Here is an 18153-nt window from a genome sequence, read left to right as displayed (position 1 = left end):
AATATATAATCATCAAAGTTAACTGAATTGATTAAATCATTATCTTATATACTTTTTATTTTAAATTGTACAGCAATTATTTTATTAAAATTTGTGAAAGGGTTTTTATAATTACCAGGTCATTGCATTTATTTATGATATATTTTGTTATTTTCAACATTCTAATTGATAGCGTAATGATATAGTTTTTTTTTAATTGGAAAGTTAGTATATTCTGATATATTTTATTCAATTTTATAGTAGATTTAAATTAACAAAATTAAAAAGATTTATTCTCATATTCATATTCATATTTATATATATATATATATATATATAAAAAGTAGTTTAGCACATAATAACACCTTTATTTATGTTCCTACAGGAATTAAGTTGAATTTATTTTGTTACTTTAATTTATAAATATGCATAATTATATATTGATTACCTGGTTATTGTTGTGTATATTTTGATTTGAATTTATTTAAATGAATTAATATATACTATATATTATTCATATTATTTCATATCATATTAAAATTAATATTATTTTAAAAAATAATTAGCTAGATTTTTAACAACAAATAATTCGTTGTAAAATATAAATTATTATTATTATTATTATCAATTAAAAATATTAGCATTAACTTTTTTAACTTATGTCATTTTATTAAGTTTAGATTTTCATTTTCGTATTACTTACTCCATCCTTTCATTTTCTATATTTTGTTTAGTGTTATTGATTTTTTTTTAAATAATTTTTTACTCTTATTTTTAAATATTTTTTAAAAAATTATCTTAATGCATTTCGTTAATTCTGCACATATGGTTAAAAACATCTCCTAAAAAATACTATCATATGAAGCTCGGACACTTCTCTTAAATGAGCGTATCCGTGTCGGACACACGTATCAGTGTCGACACTCGTACGACACTTATCGGTGAAGTGTTTAATTCAAAAAGTATTTGTTGGATTTTTGAAAATTCTAACACGGTTCTAACACAATTTTAAAAGGTATAAATACAATAATTTTCTAAAAACTCAAATTTATTATATAAATTTTTATTATGATTATAAAAATAAGGAACAAATTCTTTTGAACCAGTCATAAAAAATATTTTCCTGCTCCCAAAAGAATCTAAAACATACTTTTGCACATAAATATTTATTTTCAATTTATATAATTCAAAATTATATAATATATAGATTCGTGTCCCCGTGTCCTATATTTTAAAGATTATATAGCTACTATGTTATAAAAATATTGTTTCTTTTTTCAGAATTTTAAATTTATATATATGTTTGCTGTTGTTTGTCTTACTATTTCTCACACACACATACATGTATACATATATATATACATATATATATATATATCATTTTCATCACCACCTGATTAATCAAATAGTATTTATATTCGGTAAATTCGATTCATTAAAAAAATAGATTTTCCTCTTTCCATGAAAATGATTTTGTAAAAATACTTTGCTTAAAATCATTACTGGAAAACAGTATTATTTCTTGGAAAAGTTATTTTTTCAAAGATAAATTAAAGATTTTACATAAAGTGAACTCCTCCTAAAATACAAGGGTTTAGCTGTGACATGTGTATGTTTGGAGAAGTTAGAGAGAAATTGTGGGCATGAAGAACATATTTGCAAACACAAGAAAAGATTGTATTCTATTTAACATGTTAGCATAATCACAATATGCCTGTCCAAGTAAGAATTTGCACTGCACCAAACATAACCAAAGTTTACAAAGCCTAGAAGAACATGAAGACAACCAGAACTATACAACAATTTAAGGTGAAAAATAAAGGGCACACACACACAACTTTGGCATCTTAATCTATAATAATTTGTGAATATGATATTCCACCACCACTAATAACAGAGGGGAAAAGAATACAATACTATCTAAGGAGGCCAATTAGAAGATGCTTCAAGCATTACTGTTAAACTGGTATCACATCATTCTTGGATGCGTCTTCACATCTTAAGACTATACCCTCAAGACTAGCTGGAAAAATGCATTTGCTCCATTGGCAACCGGTAGTGATAGGATCTGGTGGAGGAACTATCATAAGCACATTCTCATTCCTCTGAACCACCCCCATTACACTTACTGTGCTTCCTTCTTTGATGTACCTGAACACAAATACCATGTTTTACATTATTTCACTTAAACACTTTGCCTGAACAGTCAAAAATCATATCTATGTTGCAAAATAAGATCAACAGGTTTTTAATTCACACTTGTCTACTTGGGATACCCCTTATGGAGCTTTTGGTACAAGATTAGTTTCTTCATGTCCGGGAATCATGATTCTTGATAATCATGAAACTTGGAAATCATGATTCTTAAGACTTTTTCCAGAATCTGTTTGTTTTTTCATGAATAGTTCAGCAAACATTTATGAAGTTTCCCAGGAATTCAAGAATGACATGATTTGTTTACCAAAATTTTTAATAGTTTATAAGTTTACTTGGAGACAATTTTGTGGTTTGGCTAAAAACATTCCTAGGCAACACCACCCTCCTTCACGGTTTTCTGGTTTTAAAACATAAACCAAACAGGAAAACAGGTTTGTGGAAAACTAGATTTTTCTTGTACGAAACGTTTCCTAAATCAAAGCTGACACTAAATGCATCCATAGAGACAAAGAAGTAGCTTAAATTATAAAAAAGCAAGCAAACATGAGATAAGTTTTACCCTTCTTCCAACCGCATGATGCGGTCATCACTTGAAAGATTCCTCTCTCCCAACCACCGGAGAAACTCTGGTGAAATCTCTTCTTTGGTTGGATTTACATTGATGAGAACTGAGTCATCAACATAAGGGGTCACCCTCGCTCCGTGACCAGTCTTAACCAATGCCCTTAAACCAGATTGGAAATCCGAGATGTAGAAGTCAACCACGCGCCTCTGTCACATCACATATATTCCAGTCAAATCAACAAATGAAAAAAAAGTTCGCAATAGCAATAGCAGCCCTAAGCACAGACTCCTCATGGGGCATTCTTTACTGGTGGGTCCTTTCATGAAACCAAAAAAGAAAAGAAATAACAGTCCCTAAATGAAAACTCATGAAGACAATTACGTTCAGTATTGGAACAATAACCAATCAAGGGGATACAAATGTTAGGTAACCATATATAACAACATAAATAGTTCAATTCAATCTAGAATGCCATCAAAAGGCTTGACAAGAAATGTCAAAGGGGGTGGATCCACCATGCAACCCATCCATGCATAAATTTAACCGATCCACCAAATGAAAATAAAACTTAGTAGATTGAATCAACAACCATCAATTTGAATCCAATCAAATTTTAGTTATACCATCATTCCTACTCAATGCATTGTAACTGGCTTAAGGGTAGAGCACCCATCTTAATCCATCCTTTCCTCAGTAAACCAAATCTAGTCCAAGGTAAATTGGAAACATTCAATATGAAGGAAAATATCATCATATCAAAAAGAAAAGCTTCCCTTTCTTCTCCTAAGTATGATAGTAAAATTAATTAAAAACAATGAATTCAACTTGAATTTTTCAGATAAAGAAACACGTCCTTCTGTGATATACTTCCCGGGGAAAGGATAGAAGTAAAATTGTACACAAGATGTAAGACAAGAATATTAAATTTCATAATAACGAACAAACCCACTTAAAAAACTTAGTAACTTACTTCAAGCAATCTAAGGCCCCAAGAAAACCGACGGTGTGTAGGATTGGCAGCTTTTGAGTCCCAACCTCGATACTCATATAAACTTGTTGATGTATATACACATCTGGGAACTTTCTGGAAAGATGACTCAAGAGGCACATTACCACAGGTAACAACCTTCACATACAACAGCAAAACATATTTGATTTGATTAGTCATTTAAGCTTGTACGTAGTTATAAAAAGGATCATAGCATGAAAAATCAATCAAGTGAAAATTTCTCATTTACATAATTAGATGTTTACAGGGAAATTATTACTCTGGGAAGACACCCATATTAAGGCATGGATATCTCATTCAATGAAAATAGCGTTATTTTAAACAGCTACGAAGACTGCCAGGCTTTACATCCATGATAAAGATTATTTTCATATTTCTTTTCTTTTCTTATGATGAGATCATGCCTTTGAAAAAAAATTAGAGTAATGAAATTTCAATATTAAACATACTCCTTCATTTAAACCATACTAAAATCATGTTTGTGGAAGCACTTGATACATATCCACGCTGTAGCAGTTTAAAACCTAATACATGTAAGGTTATTTACTAGGAGTAAGTTTGTTTCTATAATTAAAAAAAAATCAGGTTCACGTCAGATATTCTAGAGGATTTCCAATCGTTCCTTTATGGAAAAAAAATAGCATTCCTGAAAAGCTCCAGTAAATTAAAAAACAAGCTCCAAATACTTCTAAAGCAGCTGAAGAATAATTTATAATGCAAAATCAGAATGGTGCAGAGACAGGTGAATAAGGAAAACATTTGAAATTAGTACAGCATGATTTGTTATAAAGAATTTACTTATTAGCCCAAGAAGTGAATACGAATTTTCCCAGAATAGCCATTAAATTAGGCAAGAGGACCAAAACATACCCCAGAGACCTTCACGAATTGCCCATTTTTGGCAGTTCTGAGCTCAGAGTCTGGATAATGAGCAACGAATCCCATAATAGATCTTCTTCCCCAGTAAGTATTCCAAGAGAAAGATGCAGCAACTAAGCCAAAAAGAACCACAACTACAATAAGGAGAATGGCATTGTGCACTGCTCCAAGAATAAAACCACCAGCAATGAAACCCATGACAAAAAGCAGAATTAATAACCATAACACCGCCTTCGGAAAATTCCTCCTGAAGGAATATTCATCACCTTGACTAAGAACAGTCACAGCTTGGTTGTGAACAATGGCGGAACCTTGCATCTTCATTGAACCTGTCGCTTCCAAAGGACCAGACACTTTCCGAGGAGCCCCAGAAGAATTTAGTGGACCAGAGGATATGGGCCCAGATGTAATGAGACCTGTTGTAGGTAGAACAGGAGCAAGAGGTCCAGAATTTTGACGCCCAACTGGCGTGACTCCCCCAGACTGAGGACCAGAAGACTTTTTAACAGGTTCCCCATGCTTATTCAGTGGCCCAGAATTTGACTTCTTCATTGAAGTTGAACCAATCATGCCACCAGAAGTCATTGGACCTGAAGTGGTATAGGCAGCTCGAGCAGCAGCATTAGGCTGGATTGGTCCAGAATGTGAACCAGCTCCTCCAAAAGATCCTGTCCGTGAAGGAGCACCTGTTATTGGTCCAGATTTCCTAGATTTAGAGCCATCAACAGGAATATCAAACATTTTCCCCAATTCTCCAGACCTTTTTATGTCTCCACCAGTATATGGCACGGCTGTTGATGTCATGGTTGGAGTCCTTTCCTTGGGCTGCTCTGGCCGCCCAGATACATAGAGGCCATTGCTAAGCTGATGAGAAGGGATTCTAGAACTCATCTACCTTCTTTTGAAGAACTCTTGAGAACTCAGACAATGGTAATACCAGAAGTTGGTGTTGGACAAGTCAAACTGTCAAAGTGATCCTGAAAGATGCAAAAATGAAATTCCCAAACGAATTGGAATTATTGTTCAATGAAAATTAGTAGTTTGCAATCAATTTCCTTGTCGCCTAGCGAAAAGACAAAAGGTAACAGAAAGCACAATATCTACCTATTGAAGAGAGCAAAATTTAATTTTAGAGCAAAAAGTTTAGGAACTTGGATTCTTAATTGGAAAAAAGAATGTGTGAATAGCCAATCATGGCCTTCGAAACATATCGTGTCATGTTTATAATTAACAAGCTAAAGGGAACATGAAATCCCTATGGTCGCCCGGGAACCTAATCACAGAGCAAGCAAATCTTGTATATATCACCACTTTAACTAGAAATAATTATGAAGAAACAAAGTATATGATAGTCAACTTCCTAGTGTACTTCGATGTATGCACATAACCCAAATGAAGATAAAGAGCACATCACCTCCCTATCGCCATTATCAGAAGACCAATGAATCTATAGAATGAAGAAACACCCAAATTTCTTACATAATCACTAACCTATATAAGGGGGCATGTCTACAAATTTTTACACACACATTCAATCAGTGTTTATCTCCGGTCCTCCCATAATCTTCATGCATCCTCCAACCAAAAGTACTCCAATTTGAGATAAATGAATAAGGGAACGCTAACAGTAAATTTCTAAGATAAAATTCCTGAAGTGGAACAAAGTGCACAAGAAGGAAAGAGAGCTAGTCCAGAGTATGGACTCTGGAGCAACGAACTATGTTTTCTGTATTGCAGTGACTTTTCTTTTCTCAAAAAACCCTACACTAGGAAGAAAGGCTAACAGAACGTCAACATCCACAAGGGTCAAGCCCCACTTTTTTCAAACTTGTGCCAATCTGTAATCCAGGAAGCAAGAGACCCTGGATCCATTATTCCAAATTAAAAACAGAAGAAGTAAACGGAAATTGCTCGAGGTCATACACAACACCAAGCTGGCATTAATTTTTGGTAGATTAAAGAATGCCCCAGGATTGAAAAACCAAATATATTATTGAAAAAACGAAGCTTCCTCGACCACTTTGGCCCCCAATCAAGCAGAAAACCAGCACACAATAAAATAAAAACGCAGAAAAAAAAAAAAAACTCGGTCGAGAACCTTATGATTTCGGGTGAAAATACTCACACACAGCACCGACGCCACACACATTGCGCCCCAAAAGTCAAATGTTACTGCCGAGAGTGATGAGAAAAAGCAAACCCACATCGTCAGGAAAACGATCTAGAGAATGAAGTGGTGATCTCAACTCTGGGTAGAAGCAATGTGTGTAGTGGTCAGAGTTGAACACTATTGTGAATTTCTGGGGCATTTTCTCAACAAAACAAAATGAAAACCCAAAAGACATAACCTTGTGTGTCGTATGTTGTACCATGTAGTTGAAATTCCAAGTTGGGAAATGGGAAGGATCTATAAAGGGAGAGTGAAGAAGGGAAGACCTACCTGAAGTGAAATCTGGAGGCGGAACCATGATGGGTACAATCAACAACGACACAAAATCAACAACGAGTCTGAGTCTCAGTGTTGCAACAAAACAGAGAAAATAAAAATAGGTTTCTGGCTCGGAGAATCTAAGGTTGTATTGCGCTGTGTGAGAGGTTGAGAAGAGAGCCGCAACAAATTTGTGTGTTGTCTGACTCTGGTTTTTAGCAAAGTGACCAAAAATGTATGTTATGGTAAATTATAAATTATTATAAAAAATATTAACAAACTTACTATTCTTTTCACTGTTTTGTTTTACTGATAAAAAAAACTCTTCACACTGATGCATCAAAATTATTAAACTCTAATAATAATCAAACTTTATTACATACCAAAATATGTAATTTCCCACAGTGAATAAAAATGGTGCTTAGGTTTATTCTTCACTACATTTATTATTAAAGATGATATTTAGATTTTATGAAACATTAACATTTAATACAGTTAAGTTAATTTAAAATTGGTTTATATCTAAGTTATGATGATGATTACATTGATGGATGCAAAAAGGCAATTCAACTTCTGGGCACGGACCCTACCTTTCCTAACACCCAAACTACCCTTCTTTCTCTTTTCTATCTATCTAATCACGGATTCTTATCTCTTATTTTCTTCCTTTTTACCAATTTTCATTTTATACAACAAAAACATAGTTCAGAAAGATATTTTTATTCAAAGTGAAACCTAGATTTTCTACACCCCAATATATTTTTATGTCCAAGATTAGATTGGAAGATTTCATTAAAAAATTTGATATTATCCCAAAGGATAATATTAAATATTTTATATAAAGTTTTCGAATTTAATCTTTGCTTGTATTTCCCATTTCAAGAAACAAAAAAAAGGTCAAAAGGGTACGTTGACACCAGCTCTCATTTAGAGTGGTTATTATTGGCCTTTTGGATTTTTCTATATGATTGAATGGCAACATTTTTATTGATTTTGTATTGTTTTTTTTCTTGTGTTATGGTCTTATACGGCTATTTGATTAAAACGTGAAAGTGGAAGGAAATGAAATAAAACACTTTCTTTTTTTGCAAACCAAAGCTAGAAAGAATTATATTTTACTGTGAATCAATCATTGGTTTACAAGTTTTTATCGTGTTTATATATGTATTAAAATCCCCAGATGCTGAGATTCAAATCTCCAGCATGTTTTTGTATATAAAAAGAAGTTGGTATGCACAGTATAAGGACTCAGATCTTATATAATAAAAATGAAATCCAACCTGTATTCACACATTGTTTTTAGGTTGCAATGTAATGCCAATGTCTCATCACGACAGCCTTTGTCTGACTGTATTTCGGCTGTCCAACTTGCTCACTTGGTCCTAAATACCATTGCAAAAACAACAAGGGAACAAGTTCTTCTCCTGGTAGAGAAGACCATGTTGTCTCAAAAGAACAAAGAACACGATTGAGTTCCACCATGAATTCTATTCCTTCATATCTCACTTTTTTTACACAAATGTTTTTCAAAAACTGAAGGAAGTTAGTATAATGTAAAAGGAGTGTTAGTGTGATGTAGTTTCACATAACTTCGGCACAGTTAGAATAATTTACTGTAATAATTGTGTCGGATAAAATTTTTACTGTTAACTTTCTCTGATAATAAAAGCATAAATTACATTGTTTTAAAATTAAGTTCATTCAAAATCAATGCATATTACTCTGATTGTTCAGTTTTACTAGGTCCCTTTCCTTTTTCAAATCATAAAATCTCGTGTTTACAAAATCACTTTATTCAGCTTCAAAGTGATGAGAAAAAAGAAGTTAATACAATTGTTGGAGCATTATGATGGAAGGAAACTAAATTTGATGCTCATTGACCAAGTTAAACTTACACGCCAGAAACTGTAACACTCTTACAAGCTAGTGGCTATGGCCTAAAGTCTACCTAGCTCTTACAAGCTGATTACCTAGTGAACACATCTCACACACACTAATGCTAGAGTTTAAGCTTCATACAATTCTCAACTCTTTTAGCCAAAGGGAATGCAAAGGGCATGGGTCTGGCTTGCCTTGCACCGCAGCCTTCTCAGAGAGAGCATAAAACCAACCATTTCTCCACTTAAACTGCAATGCAAGTATAGTCAAGATATATATGTGTGTGTGAATATATATATATATATATATATATATGTGTGTGTGTGTGAGAATATATATGTGTGTGTATCAGAGTCATCTTGTGAATCCAATATTTATTTCACTTATATTAATATTACCTCCTTAACTGCTGTGGGAAAGTGAGCTACTGCTCTCGAATATGCACATAATCGCTCTTCCATGGCTTCTTCAAATGTTAACCCCTTTTCACTTGCTGCAGCTGATGCCAGTTCTGTTATAAGGCTAGACAACTGAAAGTGGAAATATTAGTCACTTCTCATAGTGGTGTTATGTTTTAGTATTGCTTTGCTAGTTAAATACATAGCTAATGTTAAATGAAAATGTTTGTCTCAAAATCTCTACATTTTCTTTCTTCTCTTATTATGCCTACATTTTATCCCAACTTTGTATGACAAACATAGTATATCTGCAAATTTGTATACAAGGCAACATATCCACTCCATTTTGGGATGAGCTCCTTTAGTCCAGGATAAACCCTTCAAGCACATCAGATCCAACAAAGTTTAAACATGTTTCATGTTAACCGATTTCACCCGACTCAGCAACTTACTGAGCCACTTACCTACTCAATCATAACCCTATTTGAACATAGGAGTTGATAACTGTGACTGAGTAGCATCTCTTCAAGATCCGAAAGAAGAAATCTCAGGGAGGAAGGGGATACCGATTGCCCTCACCAACCATCCTATTATTAACTACCCAGTTTAATCTAATCATGCACACATTACGTTGCCTTGTAATCAAACAAAATGTTATTGATTAAATTCATCATCATGTTAAGATAAGTTTCTCCATAAGCATTTGTAACAAAAGAAAATAAAACAAAAAGTGAAATAAGTTTGTCCTATAAACCAAAAGTAACTCATAAGTCAAAATCAATTTTTCGAAGAAGCAAAATAACTTGATCTCTCTAAAAAAACTGATTTTAATTACTACATAAACTAACTTTAGCTGATAAGAAAAACTTATTTCTTTTATCATTCTTACTCTTCATGTTTATGAAGAAAGTAAATTCACAAAGGCTCTAGCAGAATAAGCAGATGAATTTTGAGAAGATGCAGACTGCAAAGCTTACTTCAGTGCGGAATTCCTTTTCCACGACACCTACAGAAACCCCTCCATGACGCGCTCCAACAAGCATAACGGAACAAATCCATATAAGCTTCTCCAACATCTGCTTTTGAAACGCCTCCTTGTCAAGAACCTGGCTTTTGAGAGACATCAGTGTATGATATATATCAGAAGAAGTGTGTAAATATTTGTTTTTGACATTGTACAAGGATACCCTACAACTACAATATTGACACTAAGCAAACCCAAAAACAATACATGAGAATCAAAACACTGGAGTCCCCAAAAATAAAAAGAAGCCTTTCAGATTTATTTTTTTCTTCCTTTTAGTCCCAATTTTCTGAGGTGTACTCAGAATTAGAATAAAACCAACATTTCCATTCACATGTTTTATTTTCATGTATTTCTCTCCTCTCCCCTCCATCACTGTGACCATGAAATGGGTGTTTACTTGTTGAAGAAGAAAAACTAAAGATAGATGTTACGTATACCTTGCAAGAGAGGCCTCCAGCCTCTAATCTTGAAGCCACAACAGAAGCCCAGTTGCCATATGCAGCAGTGAGTCCTTCAGGATTGGTATCAGTCCTTCCATCAACAGGGGCTTCTCCAACTTTCGACACAGCAAAATAAGCCAACACTTGGTTTGCATCCCTCAACCCTTTCCTCTCAAGCCACGCCTCCACCATACCATTCTGGAAAAACACCAAATCTGCGCCACCATCAGTAACTCATCAACAACATGGTCCAACCCAATGAGAAATCAGCACAAAAGGACTCACCTTTCCATCTAGAAGGTGGTGTAGATTGAAGCACGGATTCGAGATCATCGTTCCTCGTGCACACAAAAATGGGGCCTTCAAAATCGAGCGGCACGGACTCTCCTCGGCGAACGAGGAGGTCTCCGCCGGTGCCCATGTCTTGCAAAGCCCTCCCCACTCTTCCGCCGCCGACAATGACGGCGGGAGCTACTCTGGTATAAGGGACGGTGACGGTGGTGGCGGCGGCGGCCATGGCGGAGAATTTGAATCTGAATGCGGTTATGTTTGTGGGAGAGACGGATAATGAGAGTGAAGTGGCCATAAAGAAGCGAGTAATCAGTGGCGGCGGAAGGAGTGAAGAACCGACATGGCTCTTTTTTGTTGTGTTTGTTTGTGGAGCTATGTTGTGCCATGTTTGTCCATATTCGTTCACACGTTCCCTGTCACAAGTTACGCCACTCGTTCGATCGTTATTCTGGGAAGGTTCTATCTGCTGATCCACCAAAACTTCTCCCTTCCAACAACACTTGTCGCTTCTACTGATCGTGATTTGTTTGTAGTAGGTACCATGTTAATGTCAGTTTTTAATTTCAATCCTCAAATATCGATAACTAAAACCCTAAAATTAAAACATCAAATCAATGTTTTCTACTTTGTTAAGGGGTCCAGCTAAAAAATGTCTTCCATTATTTTGTTCTTGCATCATCTTCTATCTTTCATTATTTTGGGTTTCAAAAGTTTTGATCTTGAAGTTGTTAAAAGTAATTAATAAGTTTTAGTTAATGAAAACTATTTCAATTCAAAGCCTATTAAATTATATGTTGAATAGTTTTAAAGTGAGTAGAAGTAATCTTTTTATGTATCTATTTGTTATTTTTAATTCCTAGAATACATCAATTGATTCCTCTGTAATACAAGCAACACATAATATCATCTTATGATTTTAGTTGAAAAGGTTTATTACAAGTTGCTTAAGTTTTTTAAAAACAACTTTAATTATCATTTAGTTTTTTTTATTGATACATATACGTTTAAAAAAATTATTACATATATACGAGAAGACCCTTTTAAAAATAAAAAATAAACAAGTAAAAAATAAAGTTTTAATAAATAGTTTATTTTCATTTTAATAATTTTTAACTTTACTTTCATTAAGAAATTTTAAACCAATTAATTTTAAATATTAGATAAATATAAGGTATTTAACTTTTGAAGAGTGATTACGTGATATCTTTGTAAACATTAAAAAAAATTGTTTTTTTTTAAAAGAATATGACAAGTTGAAAGCAAGTAAATGTGTTTTTTAACAGATTTTGGATGTAACATGTATACCATATCAACTAAATATTGTTGTGCTTTAACTTTATTTTTTTTCCTTTTTCCATGTCGTAAACATTCGTGCATCACATATATATATATATTGTTTAACATCTACTTTTCATTGGAAAATTAAAAAATATTGATAATTTCTTCCAAATATTTTTCTCAGTTAATTCTTTTTTTTTCTTTCTAAATACAACATTAATGTTTGTTACTCCCCTCATACACTTGTTCATCATTGTGAGGGTGTCGATGTAACTTCATCCTACTATCATTTATTAAATGTTTGGATCGTTCGGTTTGCATTCTTTTTGTCCCCTTTACTTTGTCATATAAAAATTTTAAAGGTAAATATTTTAAAATCCTTTTAGAGTCGGACCATAAACCTTATTTTTATGATATCAACGGTAAATCCAAATTTTATTTACACTGGACTCGGTCTGAAGTGACCTTGTAAAAGATTTTCCAACAATCAAGTAAGAACTTTGTATAAAAGTGAATGATATATTGATAAAAGTATACCTTATAGGATTTAGTCATGCTTACTTATAGAATTTATAATGAATTATCTCGATTATAGATCGTACTTAATATATATATATATATATATATATTTGTTAAAAAAGACGGAATTACTGAATTTATCACGTACTTGTTTCGTTACATATTACCGAATTTGTCACGTATCTCATTATCTTAGTTTGATACGTTAATTTTATACGATCAAACAATCTCGACACTGCATAATAGCTAACTAGTTCTATATTTTTTTTTGTGTTGTGCATATTTAATCAATTTCATAGCATCTCTATCTAGGCACAATTTCAAGTATTTGTCCGTACTTATATTCTTAGATTTTCATCTTTCCAAATGTTTAAAAAAAATATAGATCCAATCCATGAATAGCATGTTATTCAATCTTCCAAATGCTGATAAAAAAAAGGATAAAAAAAAGAAAGGTTATTGAGAATCTCATTCCAATAAAAAAAACATCATTTGTTCAATTCTTAACTAACTCAACTAAATGACCCATCTATTAAAAACTCCAAGATTTTCATAAAAAATAAACAAATGATAAAAAAAATAGTGACAATGAGTCAATTTGATGACATAAATACTATGAAACGTCCACACCTATCCACACTCACGAACAGCAAATAAATTCCACAACATATGCATGAAATATATCCGTGAAAGACACTTATGAGAGAAAAAATAAACAATACAAGAAATATAAACTACAATTTATGTGAAGACACTTCTTTCAAACTTTCTTAAATCTTGAAATTAAATTCAAATATTAAGTCAAATAAATCTAAAATGAAACTTCATTTACCACGTGGCTGAAACATTAATTTCATCTATAAGTAAGTACCTTTTGCACAAATTTCTTAATTATAGACATTAAACTATAACCTTGATTAATACAGGGATTTGAAACAAATTTTTATGTATATTGGGTGATGAAAAACAGATTTAATTTTTATTTAGAGCTTTGGTAGTCATATAAACATAATGTTAAATGTCAAAAGACAACAATGTTAAAAAACAATGTTAAAAGAAAGTTAATTCTCTAATAATATGAGTATATGTATCTTTAAGTAAAAGTATGTTAAAAGCTAAAAAAAATTAATTCATATTTTATTTGTATACATCTTCTCCCCCACTAAGAGGATTTATACTCCAATGAAATTAAATTATATTAGTTTTGTTCTGGGTTTAATTCCTTAAACACATCAATTATTTGGTTACAAAATTACATAAAAGAAAAATTGGGTTCGTAATTAAACTATACATGGATGTTCAAAATTTAAATTAATTAAGAACAGTAAGATTAATCAAAATACTACATGCATACGTGTGAGTAATACCATCATATAAATATACAATTGATTGAATTCAAAAATTAAATCATAAAATTAATTAAAATTTAATTATACTCATTTTAATCTTTAACCATTCAAACATGAGTAGTGATTTATTTTAACTATTCTTATGTCTCTAAGAACTAAATTTTGTAGTTAGTGGAGACAAATAACAAAACTAAATTGTTCTTGTTGTATCACAAATAAAATTATGAACTTTCTTTCTCCCTTTTGTTACTTTTAAAGAATCTTCCACTGAAATTTCTAAAATCTACCCTTAACAACTTCTTTATCATGTTTTTTTTTTTTTTGATTATCCCTTTTGAAAAATAAAAATATCATCTTTCTAAACATCAAGCTCGTAATGAAAAATCGATGCCCCAAATGAACCTAAGTCACCAAAAATGATATCATCATTTTCAGTGTAGATGTCTGGTCCCTGACTCTCAAAAATTGTTTGAATGTCTTCAGGGAATGTGCGACGAGAAGGGTTTGACTCTGAAGACTGTGCTGCATCCTCTGTTGTGATCTCATCACTTTTTGAACCATGTTCATGTGAAACAAACCCTAGTTCAATTTCAGCATTAGAGTTTACATTTTCATTTACAGGAACATTTTGATTCTCTTCTTCACTCTTAGGACCTGGCCAATTGATGTAGCGGCTCACATCAAAGTTTGTAACAGCATTTGCTCCTCTGTACTCTATGGCTGCCATGTCATATGCTGCTGCTGCCTCTTCCTGTGTAGCTGCAAATACAACATTGTAACATATGCAAACATGTTATGTTATGTTGTGTTGTGATAAACATTTGTTTAATGTTTGATTAGGTGAGTAAGAACCACAGTTAAAATCTTTGAGGTAAGTAACATGACCCTTTTGACAGAATGTGTTGAGACATGTCTATGTCAGTATCAAAATTATGAATTTTTCTTCTTCTTTCGGTTTGGTTCAGAATAAAAAAGAAGAACAGGGAAGAATGATGTCACCATTAAATAGCTTTATTAAGCAGTTGGAGTTTGGTGATCTATACTGCAACCAATGTGATTTGATTGCATATTTGACCTTTATATTTGTCCTACTATTTTGATCTGTGGGACCATGTTGAAAGAAAGTAGGTATTTTCTTGTTAGAATTGGAAAGAATGGTCAAATACATTTTCAAAACTTCACACCAATGATTCATCTAAATGCATTAAAATGTTAAGACCATATGCTTCTGTCTAAGGATCAGAATTGCACATCAAAACCATTCATAAAAATACACACAAACACCATTCACTCATACCCAATCTAAAGATTAGATCATAGTTATGAAATTACCATAAGTTCCAAGATATAGGTATTTGTTGCCAAAGACCCTGCCAATTCGAGCTTCCCATCTTCCATTATGGTGGTGTCTAATCATTTAAAACAAAAATTCAGAACATTTTCCACCAATCTAACTGTTTATATATACAGTGTTTATGCAGATTAAAAGTAAAGTTAGAGACTTAGAATGAATAACTTGTATTAAGAACTATCATAAATTTCATTCAGTTAATAGTTTCATATATGATTGTAGTTTCACACTTGCTGTATTTCATATGAATTGATCATAGTTGTTTCAAATTTCATTACACATTTTACAGCATGTAATTTTAATAAATGTCCACAGCTAATAGTGAGAATTGACTACTGTTACTGCACAAAAATGTTGCTCAATAATTATAAATGTACATTTTATTTTTCTTTTTTTGCTTTTCTCCATCGTAGTCCATGCAAAATGGGATATTTTTTTATATATATTTCGTACCAGACTATTGAAATATTCTACCTGCAAACTAATTCATTTATTGCACTCTAAAAACTAAATAATTTTTTTTTTTATATATTTTAATAGATTGACTCTTATTAACTCTGTTACAACTTTAATTTCTCTTAAAACTGATATAATTATCACATTTTTATATTTTTAAAAAGATTTATATTGAAATGTTACAAAATCTAACATTTTCCAACAAAACAGAGGAAGGTTCGAGTACCTTGCTACACCTCTGTATTTTGAAACTCCTCGAGAGAATCCACTGCTTTTTCTGCATAATGAAAATTGAATCAAGAAACAACTTCATCAGTTCCAAAAGTTAAAAGGAAAAAGAAAAAGGTTCAGAAAAGCATTATCATGAATGGAGTTAAATACTGAAGATTAACCTTCTCAAAGATCCAATATATTCTTCTTTTGATTGACCCTCCATTTCCTTGAGCATCTCCTCATAATTTGTTAACTAGGATAAAAAACACACACAATGAAGTGATTGATCAAATCTGATATATGAACAATAAACATCATTTGAATCAAAGATGTGAAAAAGTACTGGGAAATTGAGAATGGTATCTTGACCCCAGTACTTCAATGCTGCCAAATCATAAGCACGTGCTGCAGCTTCTTCATCATCATATGCCCCTAACAAAGTTCATTGCAACCAATTTTCAATGCCAGATTGAGAAAAAGCAAATATGTATGATCAATGAAGGTTTTTGTCATCCAAAGCAACACTCAAATCATACCTAGATATACTGCACCATGGAGTTGTTTTCCATTGCCAGAACAAATGAACAAGATCAGAAGAAAATCAAAAAACTTGAAATCAAAGTATGTACACAAAGACAGAACAACAAATGCAAAAAGCAACAGACCTTGTCTTCCTTTCTTGCTCTGTGACTCATTCCAACAGTTTTTGTCCCACAAATGAGCCTCATACCGACCAGTCCAACGATGTCTGGAAAAACCACATGCATGCAAACAAACTCACCCATTTGAGAACACAGCATTATGAAACATAGGAAAGAACAAACAAAGAAAATGAATGAAAAAACATGTTGCAACAGATCTAGATTCAGTAGATGACAAACAAAAACAAGTGCTATTATATTAACCTTGTGACACCCCTATAGATTGAACTTCTCTGTGGTGGTGAATCTCTTGGAACTGTTTTGCGTGTGCGTTTGGCAGTGCTGTTGGTGTCAGTGTTCTTGAGGGCTTTCTGCGATCTTTTGGCCATGAAAACTGAAAAAAAAAAAAAGAAGAGAGGACCACACTGCAGTGCATATAGTTCAAGAGAGAAGGTCGGAGAGGGTTATAAATATGACTAAGTCATCCAATAAAAAGGGCATTAATTAATAGAAATAGTGGAGGAGAATGAAAAAGTAGGTGTATTCTTTATTTCTCCTTCTCCCTAATATATAAAATATAATTTAATAATATATTTATTCAACATTTTAGTTTCCTTTTTCTTGGTGATGCAGTTGCAGTTGGTGGTTGAGTAGAACAAATTCTGCAGGATTGAAAGGAGTAATAATCTCCAATGGCCACTTCATTATTGAATTTTACTTTTAATTATCACACCATTAATGTTCTAATAAACTTTTTCATCCATTTTTACAAAACATTTTTTTGATAAGTTAAGGTTTATTGAGTTATTCAGATTAAATTTTCATTTTTTTTCTCCTTTTTTTGCAGTTTATATAAGTCTATGAAATGATTCTCTTTTCTGCAAGATTGTTTATGGTTGGCTAACCTTTTTAAATAATGAAAAAAAAGAGTCAATGAAGTCATATGAAACGCAGCTAGTTTAGCTAACATATCAATGACTTGCAACAATATTTTCTCATGAATTTTTAAATCATAAGCAAACTTTTATCTTGAAGAAGAATTCTATTTTTGATTTCTGAAGAATAATTCTGCTTTGAACCTTAAATTAAAAAAAAAAACTTTGAAATTTAGGCAAATGTGATTTTTGTCTTTCAAACTAAATTTAAAAAAGCATTAAATATAGTTTTAAGAAATTATTTTGGCCCTTAAAATTTAATATTTAAAAATATTTTTTAATTTTAGAAACTAAAATAATTTTTTAGTTTTTTTTAAATGCTTTCGTATTAGACATAATTATGCAACTTGACATCTGCAC

At 32.2% G+C, this 18153-nt stretch overlaps 3 protein-coding genes across 10 annotated transcripts; all 3 read right to left on the bottom strand.

Annotated features, from left to right (window-relative positions):
* Positions 1 to 1634: 1634 nt before the first annotated feature.
* Positions 1635 to 7254, bottom strand: LOC137824138 (uncharacterized membrane protein At1g16860-like). 6 transcript variants are annotated; one of them, XM_068629604.1, is made up of 6 exons: positions 7030 to 7254; positions 4856 to 5566; positions 4581 to 4702; positions 3672 to 3827; positions 2696 to 2907; positions 1635 to 2130 (listed from the first exon to the last, which is right to left on the bottom strand). In XM_068629604.1, exons 2-6 carry the CDS (start codon positions 5478 to 5480, stop codon positions 1938 to 1940), a joined length of 1308 nt encoding a protein of 435 aa, XP_068485705.1. In that variant the 5' UTR covers positions 5481 to 5566; positions 7030 to 7254; the 3' UTR covers positions 1635 to 1937. The 6 variants fall into 6 exon arrangements, with proteins under 6 accessions (XP_068485705.1, XP_068485707.1, XP_068485706.1 ...); XM_068629606.1 differs by lacking the exon at positions 7030 to 7254 and adding an exon at positions 6715 to 6832; XM_068629605.1 differs by lacking the exon at positions 7030 to 7254 and adding an exon at positions 6081 to 6303.
* Positions 7255 to 8867: 1613 nt separating this feature from the next.
* LOC137823981 (uncharacterized) lies at positions 8868 to 11772 on the bottom strand. 2 transcript variants are annotated; one of them, XM_068629385.1, is made up of 5 exons: positions 11046 to 11772; positions 10758 to 10975; positions 10271 to 10399; positions 9294 to 9425; positions 8868 to 9144 (listed from the first exon to the last, which is right to left on the bottom strand). In XM_068629385.1, exons 1-5 carry the CDS (start codon positions 11344 to 11346, stop codon positions 9031 to 9033), a joined length of 894 nt encoding a protein of 297 aa, XP_068485486.1. In that variant the 5' UTR covers positions 11347 to 11772; the 3' UTR covers positions 8868 to 9030. The 2 variants fall into 2 exon arrangements, with proteins under 2 accessions (XP_068485486.1, XP_068485487.1); XM_068629386.1 differs by having other exon boundaries at positions 10758 to 10958; positions 11046 to 11633.
* Positions 11773 to 14250: 2478 nt separating this feature from the next.
* On the bottom strand, positions 14251 to 17318 carry LOC137825900 (AP2-like ethylene-responsive transcription factor At1g16060). 2 transcript variants are annotated; one of them, XM_068631703.1, is made up of 9 exons: positions 17123 to 17318; positions 16883 to 16965; positions 16754 to 16762; positions 16561 to 16649; positions 16397 to 16470; positions 16231 to 16281; positions 15530 to 15606; positions 15197 to 15298; positions 14251 to 14956 (listed from the first exon to the last, which is right to left on the bottom strand). In XM_068631703.1, exons 1-9 carry the CDS (start codon positions 17245 to 17247, stop codon positions 14556 to 14558), a joined length of 1011 nt encoding a protein of 336 aa, XP_068487804.1. In that variant the 5' UTR covers positions 17248 to 17318; the 3' UTR covers positions 14251 to 14555. The 2 variants fall into 2 exon arrangements, with proteins under 2 accessions (XP_068487804.1, XP_068487805.1); XM_068631704.1 differs by lacking the exon at positions 15197 to 15298.
* Positions 17319 to 18153: the final 835 nt, after the last annotated feature.

The sequence above is a fragment of the Phaseolus vulgaris genome, chromosome 8, assembly GCF_000499845.2.
Source record: "Phaseolus vulgaris cultivar G19833 chromosome 8, P. vulgaris v2.0, whole genome shotgun sequence".
Classification (NCBI taxonomy): Eukaryota; Viridiplantae; Streptophyta; class Magnoliopsida; order Fabales; family Fabaceae; genus Phaseolus; species Phaseolus vulgaris.
This window is presented reverse-complemented; position numbering and strand designations above follow the sequence as displayed.

Coding starts and splice junctions, on each gene's coding strand:
- LOC137824138 (XM_068629601.1), bottom strand. CDS start 5,480: ATGAGTTCTAGAATCCCTTCTCATCAGCTTAGCAATGGCCTCTATGTA. Junction 2,908..3,671: donor GGGGCCTTAGATTGCTTGAA/GTAAGTTACTAA, acceptor GTGATGTGACAG/AGGCGCGTGGTTGACTTCTA. Junction 2,131..2,695: donor ATCATGCGGTTGGAAGAAGG/GTAAAACTTATC, acceptor ATTTGTGTTCAG/GTACATCAAAGAAGGAAGCA.
- LOC137823981 (XM_068629385.1), bottom strand. CDS start 11,346: ATGGCCACTTCACTCTCATTATCCGTCTCTCCCACAAACATAACCGCA. Junction 10,976..11,045: donor ACCACCTTCTAGATGGAAAG/GTGAGTCCTTTT, acceptor ATGGTGGCGCAG/ATTTGGTGTTTTTCCAGAAT. Junction 9,426..10,270: donor AAAAGGAATTCCGCACTGAA/GTAAGCTTTGCA, acceptor TTCCACTTTCAG/TTGTCTAGCCTTATAACAGA.
- LOC137825900 (XM_068631703.1), bottom strand. CDS start 17,247: ATGGCCAAAAGATCGCAGAAAGCCCTCAAGAACACTGACACCAACAGC. Junction 16,282..16,396: donor TATATTGGATCTTTGAGAAG/GTTAATCTTCAG, acceptor TTCATTATGCAG/AAAAAGCAGTGGATTCTCTC. Junction 15,299..15,529: donor CCTATATCTTGGAACTTATG/GTAATTTCATAA, acceptor ATGGTCCCACAG/ATCAAAATAGTAGGACAAAT.